Raw genomic sequence first — 23,147 nt, forward strand, 5'->3', positions numbered from 1 at the left:
TACTTCAAGGAATATTATCAAAAAGAATTAGCGAAATCGGTGCAGCTGTTCTCGAGATTTGCGATCAGCAACACATTCAACGATTCATTTTTATATAATAATATAGAGATTTACTATTTGTTGTCAGATTTGTCAATGCTGAATTATGTTGTATTTTAGTGACTCAAGACATTCCTTTTAGAAGAAAACAAGGAAAATAAAATGAATGTGCCCAATATACGTACCACTGAAATCCAACATGATGCTGCAACATTCAATTCCGTACTAAATATTAAAAGGTCTACCCATACCATACTTGTAAGTTGTTATGCTATGTTTTTTGCATACATTCTATATAGATAATACTCACAATATATTTACGTTGATTGTATGTTTATTAATTCCAGAAATGAAATGGAGAGCTTCAATAGTTCTGCGTCGAATGATACATCTAATGTGACTGTTGAAACAGAAAATGATACATATTGTGTTTATGTGTGTAGTGGGCTTTTAGAGGGAAATTGAATTGTACCTACTTCCTACTTATAAAAATAAAATTTTCATTTTTGAGATCAAAGTGGAATTTATTTAGACTTTTTTATACACAAGTAGATAGTATATATAGTTTTTAGTCGCTACTAATAGATAAGTGTAGGCAACAAAATTTATTTTCACAGACAAACGAATGTGTAATCATGTGTTCCTAATAGGTAATCCGCCAGCACAGAGAATTCAACTCCTAGAGTACGCATATACAAGGATTTACATGAAAACAAAATCGTAAAATGTTGGCGGGGGACAGGGGAGAATGCTTTGTTGTGATTGGTGGACTGACTAATAAAAACAATGTGCGGAATGAGGGTACCGAACGGGCGTGGGCGATGATTCATTTAAAATTCCGTGGGATCACCACGATTTAGCAATGCAATTCCTTAGGTACAGCATCAGGGTCGAGAAGTGGGTCTTCGAGTTCAATGATAAAGTCTTTACTTGGTAGATATAGGTACCTACCTCTCAATATCAATTTATAACCGACAGTTTCAAAATCCCATAAGTTTTGGTGGTCATGTCCCCTGCAGCATCAGGATTGAGGAGTTGAAATCCACATTTTATATAGGACAATGTTGCAAAGTTTCTTTATCAATTAAAAAAAATACGCAAATCGGTTCAGAAATCTCGGAGATTTCTGTGTACATAGGTAGAAAAACACAACTCCTTTTTTAAAAGTCGGTTAAAAAAGTATCCTTTGTTAATTCTCTACTTGTCTGTAAAAGTCCCGTCAAAATAGGTTCTGCCGTTCCGAAGATTAGCCCGTTCAAACTTCAAACAGACAGACAGACAGACAGTTTTTAAAAACATTTGATTCAGCTGTTATGGTACAGTTCAAATAACAATATTATGAGCTTGCGGTAGTTATTTCGAAATTACAGACAGACACTTCATAGAAGTATGGATTTCTATAATATAATATAAGTACGAGTTGTTTATACACGCTGAGGTAGTAGTTACCTAATAGGTATGTATGTAAGTGAGATTTTATAGTATTCATCAAAAGATAAGTAGGTAATCATTATCATTCAAAAAAAATTTAAAAATATCTATTTCAGTAGGTAAAACAATTTCACATAGTGCGTAGTAATTGGGACCATCCCAGTAAGTGTTTTAGTATTGCTACGAGTACTCGTGGCAGGCGACCCCGCTCTTCCATAAAATCTTATACAATAATAATTGAAATAAGTAGTTCCTTCATAAATCATATATTTACAAAAATTCATCGGTGACATCTGTCCAACTATCTGTGTGCCATCATCAATATATCCGGACGCTAGTGTGAGCGCATGCACTCGCTACACTGCTCATCACTGAGTCTATTTCTTTCTATCACAATGTTAGGTGAAATAGCATACAGGTTACCCACGTGGGCCGAGCAGTTCGGACGTGCATCCAGCGTCACCTTAATTTAAAAATATAGGCTATGAAAAGGTAACAGATAGGTAGATAGACAGACATGCTCTGGCATTTACAATGCTTAATTGCGATTGAAATAATAACCAATAGATTTTTTCGTAAATATAGCAAAAATTTCACTCTGGCTTCGCTCACGCTTTTGTTCTTTATTAGTCAATACAGAACAAAGCCCACCCACAACTTTGTCCACATATAGAAATATATGCGGGGTTTTCGAAAAACCCCGTAGGAACTCTTTGATTTCCCGGAATAAAAAGCCAATGTATGTTTACGGGATGCAAGCTTTCACTGTATAGTACAATGATATTATTTTCTTCTAATATCATTGGTATAGTACCTGGTTAAAAATATAGGCCGTGAAAAGGTAACAGTTAACTAGATAGACAGACACGCTTTTGCATTAATAATATAAGTATCTAAATATTTTTTGTAAATACATGAATAATTTTGCACTCGCTTCGCTTGCGCTTTTTACAGGATTTATGGCCGCAACTTCATCCATATGGATTTACTTTTTTTAAATCCCTTGGGAACTCTTTAATTTTCAGGGATAAAAAGCCGTTTTCGAGTGCAAGCTATCTCTGAATAGTACCAAATTTGAATCAAGAATATAAAGGTAACAGATAGATAGGAACTTTCGCATTTAAAATATGAGTAGGTAGGTAAAGATAAGTTGAGCAAAAGTGTGGATTCCCTCCTCCCTCCTTTCCTCCATAGCTTTTAAGTGCTAATATTATTAGTGCTATTATTTTTTATTAAAGAAAAAATAATACATTAATAGAACTTATTTGGTTAAAGTAGCTTCAAGGCAAGCGCGCTCCAACAAACCTTATGATAGCTTTCCTGGCATGATCGTTGTTAAGCGCAAACCTATCAGTAGTAATAGAAAAAACACTCATAAATAAATCTCTTTTGTTTTGGCTACAAAAATAAGTTTGTTTGTAAAGATTTTTTCTTGACTTTTAAATAATTGTAACACCTACTTGGACTTGTTTTATTTTTCCTGCAAAGTTTACCTACGAAAACCACAGTTCTAAGTAATTATTTCAGTAAGTAAGTTGATAATATCTACGACTGCATCCCTGTGGATTTAGGTTTATCAAAAGCTATCTCTGAAGTGTCAAAATCGGTGTAGCGGATAGACCATGAAAAGGTACCAGACAGGCAAACACATTTTCCCATTTGATACTCCTCTTAATCTGGGGCTTTGCCACTTTAAAATTTCAAAGTTGGTATCTACGAAAAGTGTTCTTACTTACCAGAATGAATCTCGGTTTAGTTGTATGTAGAAAGGAAAACATATATTTCTATGTTTAGAAATATAGAAATATAATCTTTGTTTTATTTAACAATTTTGTACAATATTGTATTAGTTCTTAACTTGATTCGCATTAATTAGTATAAGTACTTAATATGAGAAAAAAACCATTATACTTAAATAAAAAATCTTTTATTATCAAAAGGCTATAAATAAATGGAAATAAATAATTTTCTTATCCTAGATACAGATCCAACTTGGTGCTACATGAAAGTATAAGATGTTACCAGGTTCTAGGTAATTCATCTGGATCTCTTGGTACCCAAGAGAACGCACAATCTTACACATCACGCATGACTAGAAATACACGAGGTTGCAGTCTTACAACAGCGTCCGAGTGCTCAGTTTTATACAACTTAATATTAATTAACTTAATATTAATATCACTTTTTGGGATGCGACGAGGTCTTCACTTGCCGAGGAGAATCTTGCGGCCAGCACCCATGTTGCTTCCTGCTTGAGTGGCGCCCTTGTTGGAACCAGCCTGGAGACCGACAATTGTCTGACCAGCCTTGAGAACTTCGTCGGAGAAGTCACGCTTGCACTCTTCGGACGGCTTAGGGCCAAGCCAAGGGCCAGTCCATTCGGGATGCCTGTAAGTCTGCAACAAAAAAATAACACAGTTACGACAGATCCTAATATGTGTGTTCATTGGAAATAATTGTAAGTGCATTATTTGTATTCAATATGACTCCATTGATGTCTTAACTATTCTCAAATCAGATTTCATTTGTAGTGCCTACCTACTGCACTAACTAAAAGTAGAATTCTCAGTTTCTTTGAAACAGTAAGAGATCAGAAGGAAAGAATGCATGCATGGCATCCTTGTAGCAGGTATTCGAATATACCCGGCCTCTCTAAACCGCCTTGGATATTTCTGAAAAGTGAGGCAATGTTACGCGAAGGTCGTAAATCTTTGTGGATATTGGCAAAGTTTCAACACAAATTTCTAAACGTGTTTCATACAAGCAAATATTTTGTTGCGCGTCGTATAAACCTGTAGATATTTATCATAAACTGAGGCATAAACTTGACCAGAATCGTTGATGTTGACGGCATAACCTTGAATATTAAAAAATAATCCAATATTTCCGTTGAATGATTTCAAAATGGTTCCGGTTATTTTTCGATTCGAACTTTAGACACTGCATGCTAATTATTTATTTTCATTAAAAGATAGTAAAAGTTAAGTTACCTCACGACCAAGAGCGAAGAGTGTGCTGACAACTTGCGCGATGTCCTTCTTCTCCCAAAGATCTACGGTCTGGAACACGTCGATGTCTGGGACGCCGTAGGCTTTTATGGCAGCTTGGAAGCTGAAATTAAATGACTCATTAAAATGATTCCTCGTTTAAAATAATCATTGTTATAAACGAGGGTCAATTACCTATTTGTACAATCCATCTAATATTACGATTAGGAATATTCATATTATTCTTTTTTTACACAACTAAACACATTTTTAAACATTTATTGCTGTCGTTATCATTTGTGATATATACCTACATATCATATTATATGTCGCAAATTTACAACTTGTAGAGATCTGTAAGTTTAAAATTTTAATTGGCGCCAGTAAAATTTTAAAACTTGGCATGAAATAATTTTTAAGCGTATTTTTTTCAGTTCTCAACCTTGAAAGAGTAGTAAATATTAAAGAAGCCGCCAATATTTTTTATATTGTTTTTAAATTCGATAGTGGGGCCGATTCTCTTGTGCACAATCACTAAACTAAACTAAATAACCAGGTCTTAATCTAGTGCTATCCTTTTCCGCAAGCAATATTATAACAGGGATAGCAATTGATTTAGACGTGTCATTTTAGTTTAGTTTAGAGATTGTGTACAAGAGAATCGGCCCCAATATCACGCTAACATTAGATGCAAAATTTATAATTATTTAAAATCTCTCTGTGCATCATATTCATTACTTGCTGAGAGTCATCACCCCTTTCCATTAATCACATAGGTAATGGTAGGAGTTTTCTTGGGTTAATAATGCGGTGGGTTCCCAGGTCCATTCCCATACAAGTTACAACTTGACTATAAGAGAATGAGATTTTGGCTCTAGTTTTTTACAGCTATTATCAGATGATATAAATCAGAATAATAATAATAAAATAAGAAGGATTTTTCTAGTTAAGAACAAAATACGGTCACTCACTTGGTAATGTTCTCCATCATCTTGAACTGTCCACCAGATGTGTTGATTTTGGGGACAGATCCGGGCTTAATCTTGTTGATGAGCTGGCAGAGAACGGTGCCGTCCTTGAGGACGTCCTCGAACTGTTCACCGGGGGGGAATTTAGCGCCGAGGACAGTTTCCATCCAGCTCTGGCATTCCTTTTCCTGTTCGGGGTTGCGCTTGGAGAGGAGCTGTCAAATTTTAAAACAAGGCTTTCTTATCAAAGCTTTCCATCTTTTTAATTCATTTGGTAGCTATGTAGGTAAGTATTAGATAGATCGCTAGATATTACATACTAGATATTCAAAAAGTAATGTTAAAGTTAAAATATAATAAAATGAGTAGGTACTGTTATAGTGAGCCGTATATGGGTATAGGCGTACAGAGCGGGATAGATGGCGCGAGCTTTTATTAATAGCAACTATCGTTATAAACGTCGCGTCGTTACTAAAATTTATTATGATTTTTTTAAAATTAATAAAATAACATTTAACTGTAGCATTTTAAATATAAATATGGTTTTACAAATGGTTGTTTTTACTTGGAGCTTTTCTAATAAAAGCTTTTATGTGAGTATGCTATAAATGAAGTGATTATTGTATCATTGACTATTAATAAGATACAATTATTATTGTGGCAAAAAATGTTTTTACGAAAAAATGAGACGTAATTTGATGTACCTATTTTATTTACAAATGGAGTAATGTTATGTGTTAGGATGATAATAAAATTGATGTCTGACCTTAGCGCGGACTTGGCGTTCCAGAGACATGTTTGTTTGTTGTGTGGTGTTGTGCTGTAGAGTGGTGATCTCTCTTCCGATGGCACCGGTAGACTGAACTCCTGAATGCCGAATCAGCGTATTTATAGAGTGTTCAGGCTTCGCCTTCTGGAAGACTCTTGCGCCGCGTTAGCGCTGACGAGGCTACGAAATAAGCTTCTGACTCAATAACCTTTATTCGGCGATAATCTGACTATTTAGAGAAATTTCACATGCCTTTCTTTCTTTTCATACCATAAATCAAAAAATACTATATTTCATACCATAAATTATTTTACATAAAATTTGCGAATACCTTGCGGCAATAGGCAATTCGCTTCAGCTTTGTAGAGGATTTATGGGCGTTGATGACTAAGTCGATGACTTTTTTTTATACCTTTATTTAGATTACAACGAAAAACTAAAGTGCCTAACTTGCATTTTTTTACCTAAGTACTTTAAATAAGTATAAAAAATAAGTTAAACTAAATTAAATAATTATAATTTAATCAGCGCAGATTTTTTATTGTAATAACACAAGAATATTTGTAAGTACTTAGTTTTAAACTATTCGTAGTACAAATAACTAGTATGTATTTATAACACTTTATAAAATGTAAATGACCAAAATTTTTATAGGAAACAAACTGTCTGACCGCTATCGCCTCTACTTTGTCCAGCGCTTGTCTGAACCTACCATGTGTACTACATATGTACATACTTATTTACGTTAACTCATTTTAGGTGTAGTTTTATTTCAACGTTGTTATTCCTATTATTATTTTAAATATTTGCCTATTTAATTTCTCTTACAGTATATTTACACTCAAACGAAAGCGTATAAGTAGAAGATGTTAATATGTATAATTATATGTATATTTTATCTGTGAAAAAGTACTAGGTACGCACTTACTGATAGTATAAGCAGTAAGCATTAATACATACCTAAATCGTAATTTCCTTTAAAACAGACTAAACTTATAGCAATCACTACATACACACACACACACACACACACACATACACACACACACACACACACACACACACACAAATGCACAGTTCAAACTACTGGATGGATTGGCTGAAATTTGGTGTGCAGATAGCTGTTATGACGTAGACATTCGCTAAGAAAGGATTTCTAAAAATTCAACCCCTAAGGGGGTAAAATAGGGGGTTGAAATTTGTGTAGTCCACGCGGACGAAGTCGCGGGAATAAGCTAGTTAAAAATAAAATGACAATTAAACTCCATTTGAATTTGTCTGCTAACATATTTGTTTATAATATAAAATACAAGATGATGCCCGTGACTTCGTCCGCGTCGACATAAGTTTTTTAAAATCTTGTGGAAGCTCTTTGATTTTCCGTGATAGAAAGTAGCCTAAGTATGTCCTGTCCTTCCCCGGGATGCAAGCTATGTTTGTACCAAATTTCGTTAAAATCAGTTGAACGGATGTACCCGTGAAAAGCTAGCAGATAGACAGACAGACATACACATTTTCGCATTTATAATATTAGTATGGATATGGATAAGTACCTACGTACCTAATGAATGAATGAAAATTCTTTATACCAAAGTAACAAAATGTAATGTAACAAAGTGGGTAGCATACAAAGATGGCATTATTGCTGTAAGCAATCTTTGCTAAGCAACCCTTGGCTAGAGAGAAAATATAAGTCAACAAAAAACATATTAAATACCTACATCTGGGTAGCCGCAGACGTCATGCACTGTGATGATGACGCGCCCGCCACCCGTTGAACTAACATTGTCGCCGATACCTACGCACGTATTCTAAAACAATTCTATGCGTAACTGCTCTAAGAACTTTCATGATAAAATAAATGACCATTAACTAAAACATAAAATTAACTCGCTCTGTTGAAATGTGTGTAGCAAACCTCCATCAATATAGACATTCAGTTCAAATCCACAAAATAGTTTGCCAGTAACAATCAATCTTTCCTTGTTTTTTTCTTTTTGTATCCTCCGTTCTTGTCTTCAGTAAGTATACCAATTTCAAACGTAAGTACATATTATGCGAGTTTAAGTTGTTATTAAAAAGAGTCAACTCCAATAAACGTATGTATGCGTCGACCTTTAAAGTTTTAAATTTATAGATGCAATGGCTAGGCTATCTTTCAACCGGCGATGTGCGATGTAGCTAAGCGGTGAGCGAGGTTAAAACTTAGTTACGAAACTTTATGTCTAGTGTTTACACAAAACCTAAATAATGGATGTGGAAAATGATTGCAGAAGAGCTTTGTGCGAGGTAGCTGTGCGAAGAAGATGCACAACGCGAGCTAAAGTACGCTTAGTCATTGGCTGTGCTCCATATTTCTCATAGCTAATGGAACATTCGAGCATGCCTAGCTCGCATTCTTAGCTTGCTTCAACTAGTACTTATGTAAAAAACTTAGCTCCATTGAACCCCTTTCCAACGGCTAAGCTAAGCTATGCTATGACAATCCAGCAATCCTAATGGTGGGTTTGACACATATCCGAAGCTTAGCCACTTAGCACATCTCTGATGGAAAGACATCCTTAGTCTTACCCTTATTTCGATTTTCCTACGACAAAGGAAAATCCTATTTCTCTAAAGATAAATCAAAAAAAAATTGACGCAAATAAAATAAATAATAAAAAGCATTGTTTTCTCATGCATGAAACGTTTGTACCTACTACAATATATTTTAGGAATAGTTCTTAACTTAAGAACATCACCATTACGAAGAGGCCACGTTAGAGACGTCTGGTAATTTTGACGCAGAGTGCGTGCGCGCATCGCGGCACATGAATCATTGCGCTTTGTAAACAATCTTCAAAATAAAATACTGACGTCTTAGCAGCCCGAAAGTTCGATAACGATATTTATTGCGTTCATGAAACATTGAGAACTCCAGTGAGTGGTGTTGTATTTTTTATATCTTACTATTTAATGCCGGCATGCTTGCAGTGCGACTCGCACGCCAACTATGTTGATTAGACTTCTTGCAAGTCCCAACAACAACTGTACTTAAAACAACTGTCAACTGAATCGGAAAACGATGCGTGAATGCATAGGTACATAACAGACAGACTTAATTATTATTTAACTTTTATTGCAGTTATGAAAACTTATTTCACCTTTGTTGTCACCATGGCGACGGAATGTGTATTTTCCGTATTTTCCTCTCGTTTGCTTATTACAAACTGTGTGTTCTTGTTAAAATCTATGATGATATTATTTATTTGTTTTTATTTTTTATGTACCTACCAAAATTGTAGTTACAAAGTAATAATAAATTAAGTTAGCTGTTATAGTTATATGAATAGTTACTGGAAATACTTATCTCTGAACAGAGATTTCTTCCAGCTTCCCATTCAAGGTTGTGAGTTTGACCATAATATAAGTAAATCTAAATAAAAACAAAAGTGACTTTTTACTTTTTTTATTAAAACACCCTCCACATATTCTCCAGTAATATTACGTAGGTACACTCAGGGTACGACACTACAATGCATGATACATATGTACAAGAGTTTACATATTTACAACATTGTTCGACTCCTTACGTTGTTGTCAGCTCGTGAACAACATTATAAGATACAGTTCACTTACTATAAATAAATCTCTGATAAATTAAATAAATTTATAACAGAATTCAATGTAAATTAAATTGACTATTCACTTTTATTTTGACTAGATTTTATTGTTTAACTATTAACTATTTCTTATCACAACGCAGTCACCTGCTAATATCAGGCATGTCTTACTGGTTTTTGATCTATGACTAGAAAATTTAAATGGTTACAGTTTATTGTATAAATCAGTTAGCGTAGGTATACAAGTCTATATATACATACTCATCACTTATTCTTAAATAATTTCTCGATAATAAAGTTTATTTCCACACTGATCCTAAAACAATATAATAAGTAATTTGGCACAGTAAATTAAAAAAAACCGGCCAAGTACGAGTCAGGCTCGCGCAGCGAGGGTTCCGTAATACAGTAATATTTTTTAGACATTTAATTAAATTTAGAAAAATGTTTTGCACGATAAACAGGTTTTAGAATATACAGGTAAAGCCCTTTCATATGATACCCCACTTGGTATAGTTATCTTACTTTGGAAATTGAAAAAACTAATTATTTGTTGATAAACACATTTTAATTATTTTTTGTGACGTAACCACAAATTCATGGTTTTCGGATTTATTCCTTTTCTTGTGCTATAAGAGCAACCTACTTACCAAATTTCATGATTCTAGGTCAACGGGAAGTACCCTATAAGTTTTCTTGACAGACACACAGACAAAAAAGTGATCCTAGAAGTGTTTCTTTTTTCTTTTGAAGTTCGGAACCCTAAAAAGTATGCATATTCTAAGTAAGTAAGTATATTGGATGGTGAATTTCATACTTCAAAATAATCTACACTTTTTAATTATTTTTCTACGCCTTTAGCACACCGATGCATTCACACGTATCTTTATGCCTAGTTAGTCGTTTTGCTGCTGCGTGCGAATATGTCAGTGTACTGAAGGCTATAAAGTCCACACTCGATCGTTACAATAAAAACGCCTAATGATATATTTAATATTGCGAGTCATCTATACTTAATGGACACAATTGTTTGGCACTTGGAATGTTTTACTTTTAATATTCACTAAGTTACAGAGTTTACTTAAAAGTGTCGATATTTATCGTCTTAAGCGGACAAAACTCACTTTCACTGAAATGTTATAGCTATTAACTTTTTCGGACATTGTATTCGATAAGTAATTGATTTGATTAGGAAATCGATCAAAGTTTTAGAATAGTTGTGACCATTAGAAAAGATGGTTGTTCGTTTTGGCGAGGGTGCCCAGATGGTCTGATAGCAGGTAGTTGGGGGGCGCGACACCAAGCAAGGGAAAGCCCGAAGGTTGGCGCAAGAGACCGCAGCCTCCGGTCCATTTCCCGCCCACGCCGCTCACGGGAGGCTCCGACCCGCCGCCCACTCCGTTCAACTCTTCGCATAGCTTGTTAGCTGCGAAAACAAACACAAATATAAATAATTATTATTAATAATCTTAAACATTTTGATATTTTCTTAGCTTAAAAGTAGATTTACATAATAATAATAACCCCAAACTTAGCGCTACCACAGTACTCGTGTGGCGCCACGCTGTCGTAGCGTACAGGCTACGAGCATAATATTATAATTGGTTCAAAGGTCGCAGAAACATTAAAATTAGCTGAATTGATCCGAAAAGGTAGGTATGTGTTTATAAGCATGATAACTGTAGGTACTAAATACATATACAGAGGAGGAAGATGAGAACCGGTCGCACGGAATATTGTACCTAGATAGCTACAAAAAATATTTTTTAAGTAAATGATAAACTGTTGCTATAAAAAGTAAAACCATCACTTGCGATTGCACCTTTACACTGTCAAAGTTATAATAGAATATGCAACTTCTATGAAAAGTCAATTTTGATGATATGCGATTAAAACTAGTATTTCTTAATACTAATATTATCTGTAAGCAATATTCGTAATTATACTTATAGGTAGAAACACCTCATTTCAATTAGATTCAATGGTCTTAATTGAAAAACTACTTTAAAAGGCAGCTAGCTCTAAATTGCAATTAGTGCAATGAATCCCGTGCATTCAAATCCTGAACGTGAAATCTGGCTGCAGGTACGCTGGATATGAAATAATCGTGGTAACACAATTAGGTGCTAATCACCTAATCCTTGCCGCCGCTCCGTTGTTTATTCAAGCCTGAGTGACAATCGCGTGAACAATTAGCGCAAATGAGCCGAAGTGAAAATCTGGCGCGAATAGCGCAGCGCGGAACAGTGGTGTGGCGGAGTAATGTGATTAATCCAGCCGCAAGCCATTATACGCCCTCTAGTTTACCGCCGCGCATAGAACAGGAACACCTGTACGCTACTCATCTCTGACTCGTTTTTATTGTTTGAGATTATGTCGCCGCGGCCAATAACAAATTGATACAGACATAAAAAGTCGCGTAATCTCTTTAGTATATTTTATTTCGAGCTGTAAACGCGAACTACTTAATTTGCAATAAAATTGTAATGTGTCTACCTATTCCATTTATTTTTTTATTCAGTAACAGGTAGTTGTTGTTTACAGAAACATATCAAAACTTAGCTGACCCATTCGGCTTCGCTCGGGGGAATGTAATATATAAGTACCTACATAATATATTGCCTATGTTACTTCAGGATAAAGTAGCTTTCTAATATTGAAAGAATTAGTATTAAAATCATCTCAATTATTTCAGAGTTTATCGACTACAAACAAACAAATAAAACTTTCCTTTTTATAATATATACGTACCTACCTACCTACCACGTTTTAGTGATAGCTTTTCAAGAATAGTACAGCGATGGTACTAAGATTTACTAAGGTGTTTAGGTTTATCCAAAATATATAGAGAAGAGTCGGTTTTTTACGAATATCCAACCAAGTACACCTTTACCAATCAACGAATGTAAGTAGAGCTGCGGAACATTCGACCAAGAAAGCTCCGAACTTGACCTGGTTACTTGGCTTCTAATAATAATTCTATTAATAAGTACACATTTTGCTAATATATCATTGTAATGGTTACTTTTCAATGCACTTTCTAATTTTAGATTCTATTTTGAAGACTATATTTCTGTTGTCAAAACCAGCCTTGTTATGCTCTCCCACGCATGGACCTGAAATAGTGCGATTGGGCGCTCTAGAGGAATTCATGACTCATGAGTTTATAAAACGAGCGATCAATGTTCATACCTATGAGATTTTGAAGATAACATCTAAAAATACGGTAACAGAATCATCGATGTAATTTTAGGCTCATTCTGCCAGTCGTAATTTGGAGTTATCGCTTTTATGTTTTTCTTAGTAGTTAAATATTGGTCGCTTTTAAATATTGGATTGAAGCAGGCGTTACTGCCCGAAGTCCATGATACACGAGGAAAACCATAATCATAAGAAATTGCTATAATGCGATAGATCTGTATGATGCAACGATGCGTTTTCTGAGGAACATTTTCTAAGGAGGCTCCGGTGTCAGAGTGAAACATGCGTTGTACCTACCGCTGTAGATAGAGCCTAGATCTAAACAGAGATTTTTGTTTTATAAATACAGAAAGTCAAATCATTTACTCAAATTGGGTACCGTTGTACATTTAACTCCTCACACGTAATTTTAAGTTTTTGAGTCAAATTTCATGTCAGAAGTACGATTTTAGTCCTTATTTTAAAGGTGAACCGTACTTTTGACATGACAGTTGACTCATAGAGTTAAAATGGCGCAAGAGGAGGCCCATTTGGATGGCCTATACACTTATTGATTGTCAGTTGTTGAATTTATAAGAATTAATGATGATATTTCGAGGTTTCCAATCACGCCCACGTCTGAGCAGACCCCACAACAAACCAGCAGATTTAGGAAAGGTTTTCAAACTTTAGATCGATTACTTATTACGGTGGGGCACTATGATAAGAGTATAAAACGCAAACAAAGTACGCGGTAAAAAAACTCTATCACTACGACGCGCGGCGCGGGAATATAAACAGTGGGTAGGGTGGGTAGGTACAGTAATTTTTCATCGACCACGCGCCTTTCAACGAAACGCCAACATAACTGAATAAAAATAAAAATAATTTTATTGTTCGTCACTTAGGTAGTTTTATATATAAAAAATACCTACAGAGGCGATTTCAGATTAAGTATAAGTAATAATCTAATTTAATATATCTTAGGTAGGTAATTTTTTTAACTCTCCACACAAATTCTTGAATCGAAGTGAATCCAAATTAACCTTATTAGGTTAATTTACGAGACAAATTGACAAATAATATTATGCAATTAAGGTGACTAATTAATTTATTTATTTTTTGAATAACTTTGATTTGATTGATGGGACAGTATTTTAAGCGCGGAATTTTTACGTGGATAAACTTGTGGGAAAAAGCTAGTCTTACTCTATACCTAAAAGGTCTGGCTCTCACGGGCTCTTAGTCATATCATTACTAGCCATATTATTATTATTTACCCTAAACACCTTTGTCATATTATGCGTAGTATAAGTAAGGTAGATGGGCTATGGGTAGATAACTAGGTAGGTACATGAGACAATTTGTCGAGAGTGGAAAAAAGTGTCATATGCGAAAATAGCAAACACATAAAAAACATGATTTATGGTACAGTCTAATTTTTCGCCTTCAGTACAATTTTTGCGAATAGCCATTGTTACTATTTCTTGCTATTTGATTGATTACTTGTTAATGACTATTGGATACCACAACACTTCCACCAAAAGGTTTGGAGTATTCAGCATGTAAGTACAAAAGCTACATGTACGAGATATGCAATATGCAACAATGTCATATTGTTGCATATAGCAGGTATACAGGTATCTTGCCAGTTCATAAATACTTAGCAGATACTAGTAGGTATAATATTACAATAAAAGTAGCTGACCTACCCCAGCGTCGCTTGAGTATAATTTCTGAAACCCCTTTACTATTAGGGGTCTACGTTAAAGAGAAAGCCTCTACCTATGTGTCAATTCACAAGGGTCTAGACGCGGCAGTTTGAGTTGAACATTGTTAGTTAGTCAGTTTCTCCACTTAAATAAATAGGACAGATTATTAAAATAAATACCTAAGTATATTTTTAATTTTTAGGTGGACTAAGATGCTGTTGATAGTGATTAAGTTGTTAAATTTAATAAGTTAAGAAGTGCCGAACTGTATGGTCATGTACGTTGAAAGTAGGTTTGTAATTGGTATGTCAAAACGACACGTCGCGAGTCATCTTAATAATTTAATGTCCCGTTTAAATTTTTATGACACGGTTTTATAGTATATTTAAATGACCATGTGACAGGTTTTAACAGCAGATAACAGTAGATCACAATCTCACAACTCTAAATTAAAACAGATAAAATTTGAGCTGAGATATTATACTCGTCGTAAGCACGGATGACTTACTTATAATAATCTTACGTTATGTTATCATATTAAATATAAACAGTTGCACGTGTAGGTACATCAACATCTTTCAATGCAATCTATCTCCTTCACATAGATTGCCTGGAAGGGACCACTAAAGGTGATAAGGCGCCTTTACACCCTAACGGCGGCGGTTACGCACTCGTCCGATCAGAGTCCGTGTAAATACATTGCCTTTTTGTTTTGTATGGGGGCTTATAACATATTATGTCGTAAATAATCGCTAGTATTCTCACGGATGACGGATAGAACTCGGATGACGGAAGTGCAGTGCGTAATCGCCATAACTTGTAAATATTCTATGATGATTATGTTATATACATATACTAATAGTATTTGTGAGTAATCAAGTGTCTTGGTGTATGGTCTAGGGTGTAAGTGGAGCCTAAAAGATACAAGCCATACAGAATGACAGTTATGTGCCGACCGTAGATACCGAGCGTAGATACCGATTGACACTTTATTGACAGATGTCCTATCACTAACATTTAGCTCCGAGTAGGTACTCTCACATGACGCCTACTGCTCCTATCAGTGCCAAAAAGCCGAAAATCAGGTAGCTTCAAAATCTGCCCCCCAATTGTGTAAGAATAACCATTTCATGGCTATCGCAATCGTCAAGAAATTCTGCCATTTGATTGGTTGATTCGCTGTTTACATTTTATCACAGCCAATCAAAGGGCAGAATTCTTGACGATTGCGAAAGCCATGAAATGGTTATTCTTACACAATTGGGGGGCAGGTCGGCAATCGCAGGTCCAGCGCACTAGTGGGTATCTGTAGAGGTGAGTGAGTTAGAGGAATTTTAGCTATATATAACACGACTAATATTCTTTAATCTTTCTTATAGAAAATGTTTTTACCTGCAGAGGTGATGGGTTTTAAGTCAGGTGGCGATAAATGTGGTAAAGAGTGGTGGGAAGGTTGCGTCGGCGCAGACGCAGGGTGCGGGGACGTCGCCGGGGATCCTGGCTTGTCCCGCTTGCCTTCAGCCTTTATCGGAGCTTCGCCTGCCTTTTGCTGCGCCAAGCGTTCCTGTTTCCGAAATTTCGCTCTTCTGTTTTGGAACCATACCTGGAATATATACAGAAAAACTTGTTAATTGACCACAAATTTAACAAATGACATTATTTATTTCACAAATCGTATAGTTAATATATCAAACGCAATAAAATCGTATTCAAAGCTCCGAATCCAACCGATTTTTTTAAAATCGTGAATCGCATAGATAAGCTCGAAAGAGACAATAAAACTGCTGGACGCCGGATGCAGCCCAGGCCGGATAAATAAACAAAGTTAGCCAGACTAATGGGAACCCATCCCATGCATCGCACGAAATTTTAATGCAAACCGTTTTATATTCGTTCGAATGCGCGCAAATCCGAATTGATCGTAATTCGATTTGGTGCCAGCGATAATTGCAACTGCCACTGGCGCTGATTGGGCAACGTTACTGTAAAAAACTCTGCTCAACTCGTGGCCCGACAATCATACGCACACCATGTTTGTTCATCGCCGTCCTCACTGATGATGTTTACACGCTTTTATGTTTTCGGAGTTCCGTCGAAACAGAAACTCTATTAGTGAACTCTTCTGCTGATCCGTATCATTGATCGCAATGATTTTAGTAATTAGCAGTTAATTAGAGGATTTATAAGCGGAACATATTGTTTATAAAAATACTCAAAAATTTTATAGGTGTTTCAACGTTTAGGTAGGTACGTACGGAGCTATTCACGCCACTTGAGTTGAGTTTAGGATTTCGATATCCTGTAGGTATCAGGCTATTTTACATCGTAGACCCAAAAAGAAATACCTCTACGCGCAAGCATAATATTACCACGGCCGAGGCCGAGGGATGATGGCTATGAGATTCTTACATCAGATATTCAGATCCTACTATTTTATCCTAATTAACTGACTCTATCCTTTTTAATAATGAAATTGTTTCAGTTTCTAAAGAAAAATTCATGTAATAAATGATTTAACCGTTAACGTGTATGACTCGCCTACGTACAACAACGTAAATTCGCCTTGGCACTGATATTGGGAAACGTTAACGAACTCTACTTCTCTAGAAACAATTCTAACATAATGTTTTATTAGTTTCAGAGGCAATTCGTCACTATGCTCAAACTTGGCCGTGTGGAGACGTTTTTCATAATATAGTTCTGTGATGTTAGTTGTAATTACTCTATCGCACACACACGTGTAAAATTATTCTCTCAAACGCCTACACTCCTGTCTGAAATTATTTGCCGTACCTAAATATGGCCACCAGTGCTACCACAAGTGCAATCAATGTTGTCTTTTCCATATCAAATTATGATCGGTGACAATTTTGACATTTTTTAAATTAATTTTGAAGTGTTTTATGTATTTATTTATTTAGCGTGTTTGTAACTTGTAAGATTAGCCAAATACCCTCAATCGTTTACCTAATATATATTTCTAATTTGTATCATAGCATAATTTCATTATGATAGATTTTACTGCATTTTTATATTATTTGTCAGTTTCTGTTACCTACACATTAAACATAATTTACTTTGTTACAAAATAAATACTTATTCTTTTTTTACTTTTTATTATAGAATTCTCGTAACTTTGTTTTTAATGTCTAATAACTTTGTCTCGGTCATTGTACCTATAGTGAATGAATATAGAGGAGCGTTCATAGAATAATAACACGATGGGCTGACTTTTATTAAAATACAAATACTTAGTAAATTCACGTACCTATGACAATGTCAGATATTGTTAAACACAAATAAATATTATCAAAATTTATGGTTCTTAAAATAATGATTAATCTCCTTACATTAGCAAAATATTATGGCAGGAGTGCGAAAGATTTACTGCTGCATTGAAGGCCAAGGTCTGCTTGTGTGTCATCGAGCATCACTAGAAACTATAGTATACACTTTTATAACTATACTATATGTATAGTAATACATCACTTGGTTTTTGTACAGGGTCATCAAACACGAGTCACCGTATATTTTATTTAATGTAGGTATCATCTGTTATACTGAAAACTTAAACTACGGTAAATTATAAGATTTTCCAGTAAAACCTAATATTTACCAAGGTTTCGTGGTAAAAGTCCGAAATGTTTCGCGTTTTACCCATAACAAGACTGACGTGTGGGTGCTCAGATGCTTTCTGATTTATTTATTTATTTTTATTTTTCATGAAAAATTTTGTAGTTTTTATTTTTTTTAATTAATGAGTATTAATGAATAATTACTAACACAGGATCGTCCGGACTTTTACCAATTAGATTTTGTTAATCTTAAACTTTACTGCAAAATACATACTTAGTATTTATATTCAACGTATTTCGGACTTTTGAAGTGCTCGTAGCATATTATTTATTAGGAATTTTATAAGTGAATTATAGATTTTTTATACTTGAACATCTTTAATCGTTTATAATTTTTCTTTGTAGTGTCCGTCGTCATCGCCCGTCTTGTCAACCGTTAGACATCCACAGATGGTGGTCTCTTGTAGGGACTTCCAATGCCATGGTCATTCTGATTGTAGCTGGCGAGATGGGTTGATAATGATTGTAACATTTGACACTATTGTAAGTACTACATTTTTATTATCATACGAATCTCTAAATACTACAAAACCTATTTATAGGAATATCTTAAAAATTGACTAAAACAATGAAACTAAAACTAAAACTAAAACCTTAAAAAATATAATATTACAACTAAAATATATTATTAAAAGGAGTCCCTTTAGGCAAGGTACCGAAGATACTGGCAGCGTTCCCCCTTTGAATTGCTAGGCTAATTCTTTGAATTGCAAGTAGGTACCATAATTCCAACACCCTGTATAATAATTAATACCTATATTTTACTCTTGTCCTATAATAATAGAGAGAGAGTCAGCGTGTGCCAGATCTTCGTTATTTTAAAAAGCTGAAAGTTTATCGGCTTATTGTGCACAACACTGCAGGGAGGAACGTACAGCGACTATGAAGTTTGGATCATGGTGGCTTTGGGAGATAACAGGTAATAAAGGTGTAAAAAATATATCTAATTTTTTATATTTTTTTCGGAATAGTATTAGAAATCACGTCATGAATTTCCATACACTCAGTTTCGTGGCAACCCCCTACCAGAACACAATTAAACTTTTAAACTTTAAGGGGTTCGTGCTGGCTCTTAGTCCATAACTAAAATGACATCTTACTATGTATTTTGCATTGCATGCGGCCATGACAGGCGTCTGCAGTCTGCTGCTTTTCATGCCACAGGCTATGTATTAAACTAGCGGCACGCTATGATGGCCGGTTTGACGTTTGTCCGCTCATGAAGTTCCGTATTAATTGATAACGACTTTGAAGGAAATAATTGTATTACTTTATTGACGATAGTGATGTGCAGAGATTCATAAATTTTATCGAATGTAGTTTTAGGTTTAGGACTCAAAATTTATTTATTAAATTGATTTCTTAAATGTATACAAGTGTAGAAAAATCAGTTTGCACCATTTAAGGGGTGAATGTACTTGTGAATATGAACAATTTTCACTATGTGGACAAACCTCTGAAATCGCAAAAAAATATCAATAAATTTTTAAAAATGGAATCTAATACGATCGTCACATAGGATCGCTGGCTAGCACAACTACTACCTCCGGCAAACTCGCGTCAATGCTCAATGCAAAACAAAGCAGTTTCGAATTGACGTTGCTTCGAAAAGTATAAACTGTCAGTGCAATGCGATTGTGATATAGTTTTGACCTGGCTTTGGATTTCAAATATTGATACTGCATTACTGTTGACCCTTGCTCGTTAATTTGGACTCTGTTCAAGCCCTTTGTTGTGGATTTCGTCGATATGACCGAACGTACGCAGAGAACTGTTCTAAATAGTCAGACACGTGAGTTCCTAATACGCCTTCGTAACTATTTCGATCGTGAAGCTCAAAATGGAGGGCCAATTTTACCTATAACGTCAGTGGTTGAACGCGTAGCTGATGCGCTTAATATTGGACAACGAACTGTTAGACGGATAACTAAAAAAAAATATGGCGAGACTGGCACAGAAGAAAATAAACTTCACACACCAAAAAAGAGAAAACGAGCAAAACCAGTCGTAGGCATCGATAGCTTTGATGCCGATGCTATCCGAAGACATGTTTACGGCTACTATTTACAGAAGGAGTATCCAACAAGAAAAAAGTTGGTGCATTCACTGAAGGAAGCTGGATTATTCTTCGGTGGGGAAAGTTCTTTAACGAAGATTTTGAAGACCATTGGATTTCGATACAAAAAATGTAACAAACGCAAAATATTGATGGAAAGATTTGATATAGCGATGGCAAGGTATACTTTTTTACGGCAAGTGAAAGAAATCAAAAATTGGCAAAATGTTGTGTTCTTGGATGAAACATGGCTTAATGCTAACCATACTGTAGGCCGTTCTTGGAACGATGACACAGCAGCATCTACTTCCAAAGTTCCTGTAGGAAAAGGATCGCGACTTATAATTTGTCACGCCGGAACCATCAACGGGTTTGTCGAAGGTTCTCTCATGGCTTTTGCGTCAAAAACCACTGGAGACTATCATGAAGACATGAATGGAGAAAAGTTTACTGAATGGTTTACCTCAATGTTGTGTAGCCTCCCTGAACCATCTATTATAATTATGGACAACGCCCCATACCACTCGATGCAAATTGACAAGCCACCTGCCCAATCCCAAAAGAAAGCTGATATCGTCGCATGGCTTCGTAAAAATGGCGTAGATGCAAACATGAATATGTTAAAAGCGGAATTAGTACGTCTTTTAAAAGAAAACAAACCAACCAAGATCCGATACGTCATTGACGAAATAGCATTAGAACATGGGCACAGAGTTATACGGTTACCGCCTTACCATTGTGAGTATAATGCGATTGAGTTGGTGTGGGCTCAAATTAAGGGATATGCTGCAAGACACAATACAGAACCCCCATTTACCACAAAAAAAATGCTAAAATTATTAGAAGAAGCTTGTGAACATGTGACTAAAGGAGACTGGGAAAAGGTTGTGAATAGAACTGTTAAATTAATAAGGGAAGATTATGAAAGAGATGTGAAAATAGATAATATTATAGAAAACGAACATATAATTATTAATGTATGTGATGATAGCAGTGACGACAGTGAAAATAGTAGTATGGACGAATCTGATTAATTATGGCCTTTTGTGGCACCTTTTTCGGTATCTTTTGTATTCATATGTTTCTTGTGTGCATATAAAGTATGTATATTCATTTTCGTTCAAATATTCAGTTCGTTCAAATAAATTAAATAAACATATACATTTTTGTTTTATTAAACCTATTTAATCAGGTACAAAAACAAAACTTAATTGTTTTTTGTTCGAGAATAAATTGACATTCCACATCACTATTGTAATGTGTCAAACCGGCCATCATAGCGTGCCGCTAGTGTAGATACAAATTATATACTGCATTGCGAACATTCTCGGTTAGGTATAGTGGTTATAGTGTCAAGACGTAAGTACTCGACTACGCTACGCCATTTTTCACTGCCTTTCTACATAAAGAGATCTTACTACTTATCTACTTCTTATAGTAACATAATGACAAGACTTTAGGTAGGTATAACTAACTAATGTCTCATAGGTATCCTATTTAACTATTTTAAAAATACTTATTGAGAAAAGACATGAAAAGTATTTTAATACAGATAATCAAAAAATTGACACAAGTACGATTTGCTGGAATGTAAGAGAAAATCAATGCTTCCGAGCGTAAAGGTCCCACGTACGTGCCCGGGTTAACCAAGCGAAAAGTCTCGCTAGCGCCGGCGACTAACGAACAGACTCGCTTGATTGGCGCTCGCGATCGCCCCGGGCTCCACGCCTTCCGCATTATTTCCGAATTGGAAAAAATCAAAGCTCCACAACGTATGCGGCATCCGCAAACAAACAAATAATACGGAACCGCCGCAAATACAAATGAGTACCGATACGACGCCGTGCGGAATGCGAAGTCGGAGAAGTCGAGCGTGGGATCGACGCAAATAAACGTCCGCCGATGTGTTTGTCGGAATTTGTTGCGATGTTTATTGAATGCGTTGCGTGCTTATAATGTCAATATTGAGTCGAGTTTCAGCGATCATACTGGTTTCAGTCCGCCCAATTCGAAAGAACATTACTTCTGTGTCTTCAAAGAATCTCTTTCATAGTGCATATAACTTGACTAAGCGTACAGCATGATTCATAGCTTGTGGGTGGCGTGGATGGTGCGGCGACACCATATACTTAACATGAATTAATTTATACAATCACTACCCATAAGTATTATAAATGCGTGTTTGTTTGTTGGTTTCTCTTCCAATACGCCACAATTGAGCAAGATTGACGTGGTTTTTGCATGTAATAAACCTGGAGAATGACATAGGCTACCATTTATCTCCGGAAAATTAGCGGTTCCTGCGAGGTGGTAGGTCATTTTTTACGTTTTTGTCCTTTTATATCACGCAGCAACAGATCAACGGATACACGTTTTTAAAAACCAAAATCCACGCGGACGAAGTTGCGGGCATTATCTAGTGTTCTCTAGTTTACCTAAACAGGGACAGGCCCGGTTAATAAATAAAAGCAAGTAACTTTCCGCAAAACGACGTAAACGACCCGTGTCCGGTGGGCTAAGGTATAAGGTTTGATTTTTTCACTTGTGTCAAGTTTTATTTTCCATTCACGGTACTTACGAGTACGGTACAGTTCGGTGCTTTCTTCATACAAACGTAGGAGGGTAATTACTAGATCATTTTATTTTGTACGCTCTAAACTAAGTATTATATCGGTTTGTCTTGCCATTATCTAGGTATATTGATATATAAAACTTTGAAAAAAAAATTGATTTTAAAGTTACGAGCCTCGAAATATTAATATTTTAAC

General features: G+C 35.5%; 2 protein-coding genes across 2 annotated transcripts in view; both read right to left on the reverse strand.

Moving 5' to 3' along the window:
* Positions 1-3,381: 3,381 nt before the first annotated feature.
* Positions 3,382-6,350, reverse strand: Mp20 (Muscle protein 20). Its single transcript, XM_034969319.2, has 4 exons — positions 6,192-6,350; positions 5,429-5,640; positions 4,461-4,581; positions 3,382-3,866 (listed from the first exon to the last, which is right to left on the reverse strand). The coding sequence occupies exons 1-4, from the start codon at positions 6,219-6,221 to the stop codon at positions 3,675-3,677; spliced, it is 555 nt and encodes a 184-aa protein (XP_034825210.1). The 5' UTR covers positions 6,222-6,350; the 3' UTR covers positions 3,382-3,674.
* A 3,293-nt stretch (positions 6,351-9,643) lies between these two features.
* LOC117983192 (paired mesoderm homeobox protein 2B-like) overlaps positions 9,644-23,147 on the reverse strand; it is a 42,784-nt gene continuing 29,280 nt past the window's right edge. Inside the window, exons 3-4 of the mRNA XM_069499415.1 lie at positions 16,081-16,291; positions 9,644-11,222 (exon numbers count right to left, since the gene is read on the reverse strand). Coding sequence (XP_069355516.1) covers positions 11,023-11,222; positions 16,081-16,291 — 411 coding nt within the window. The 3' untranslated portion in view covers positions 9,644-11,022. The remainder of the gene's footprint in view (positions 11,223-16,080; positions 16,292-23,147) is intronic.

The sequence above is a fragment of the Maniola hyperantus genome, chromosome 6 (assembly GCF_902806685.2).
Source record: "Maniola hyperantus chromosome 6, iAphHyp1.2, whole genome shotgun sequence".
Classification (NCBI taxonomy): Eukaryota; Metazoa; Arthropoda; class Insecta; order Lepidoptera; family Nymphalidae; genus Maniola; species Maniola hyperantus.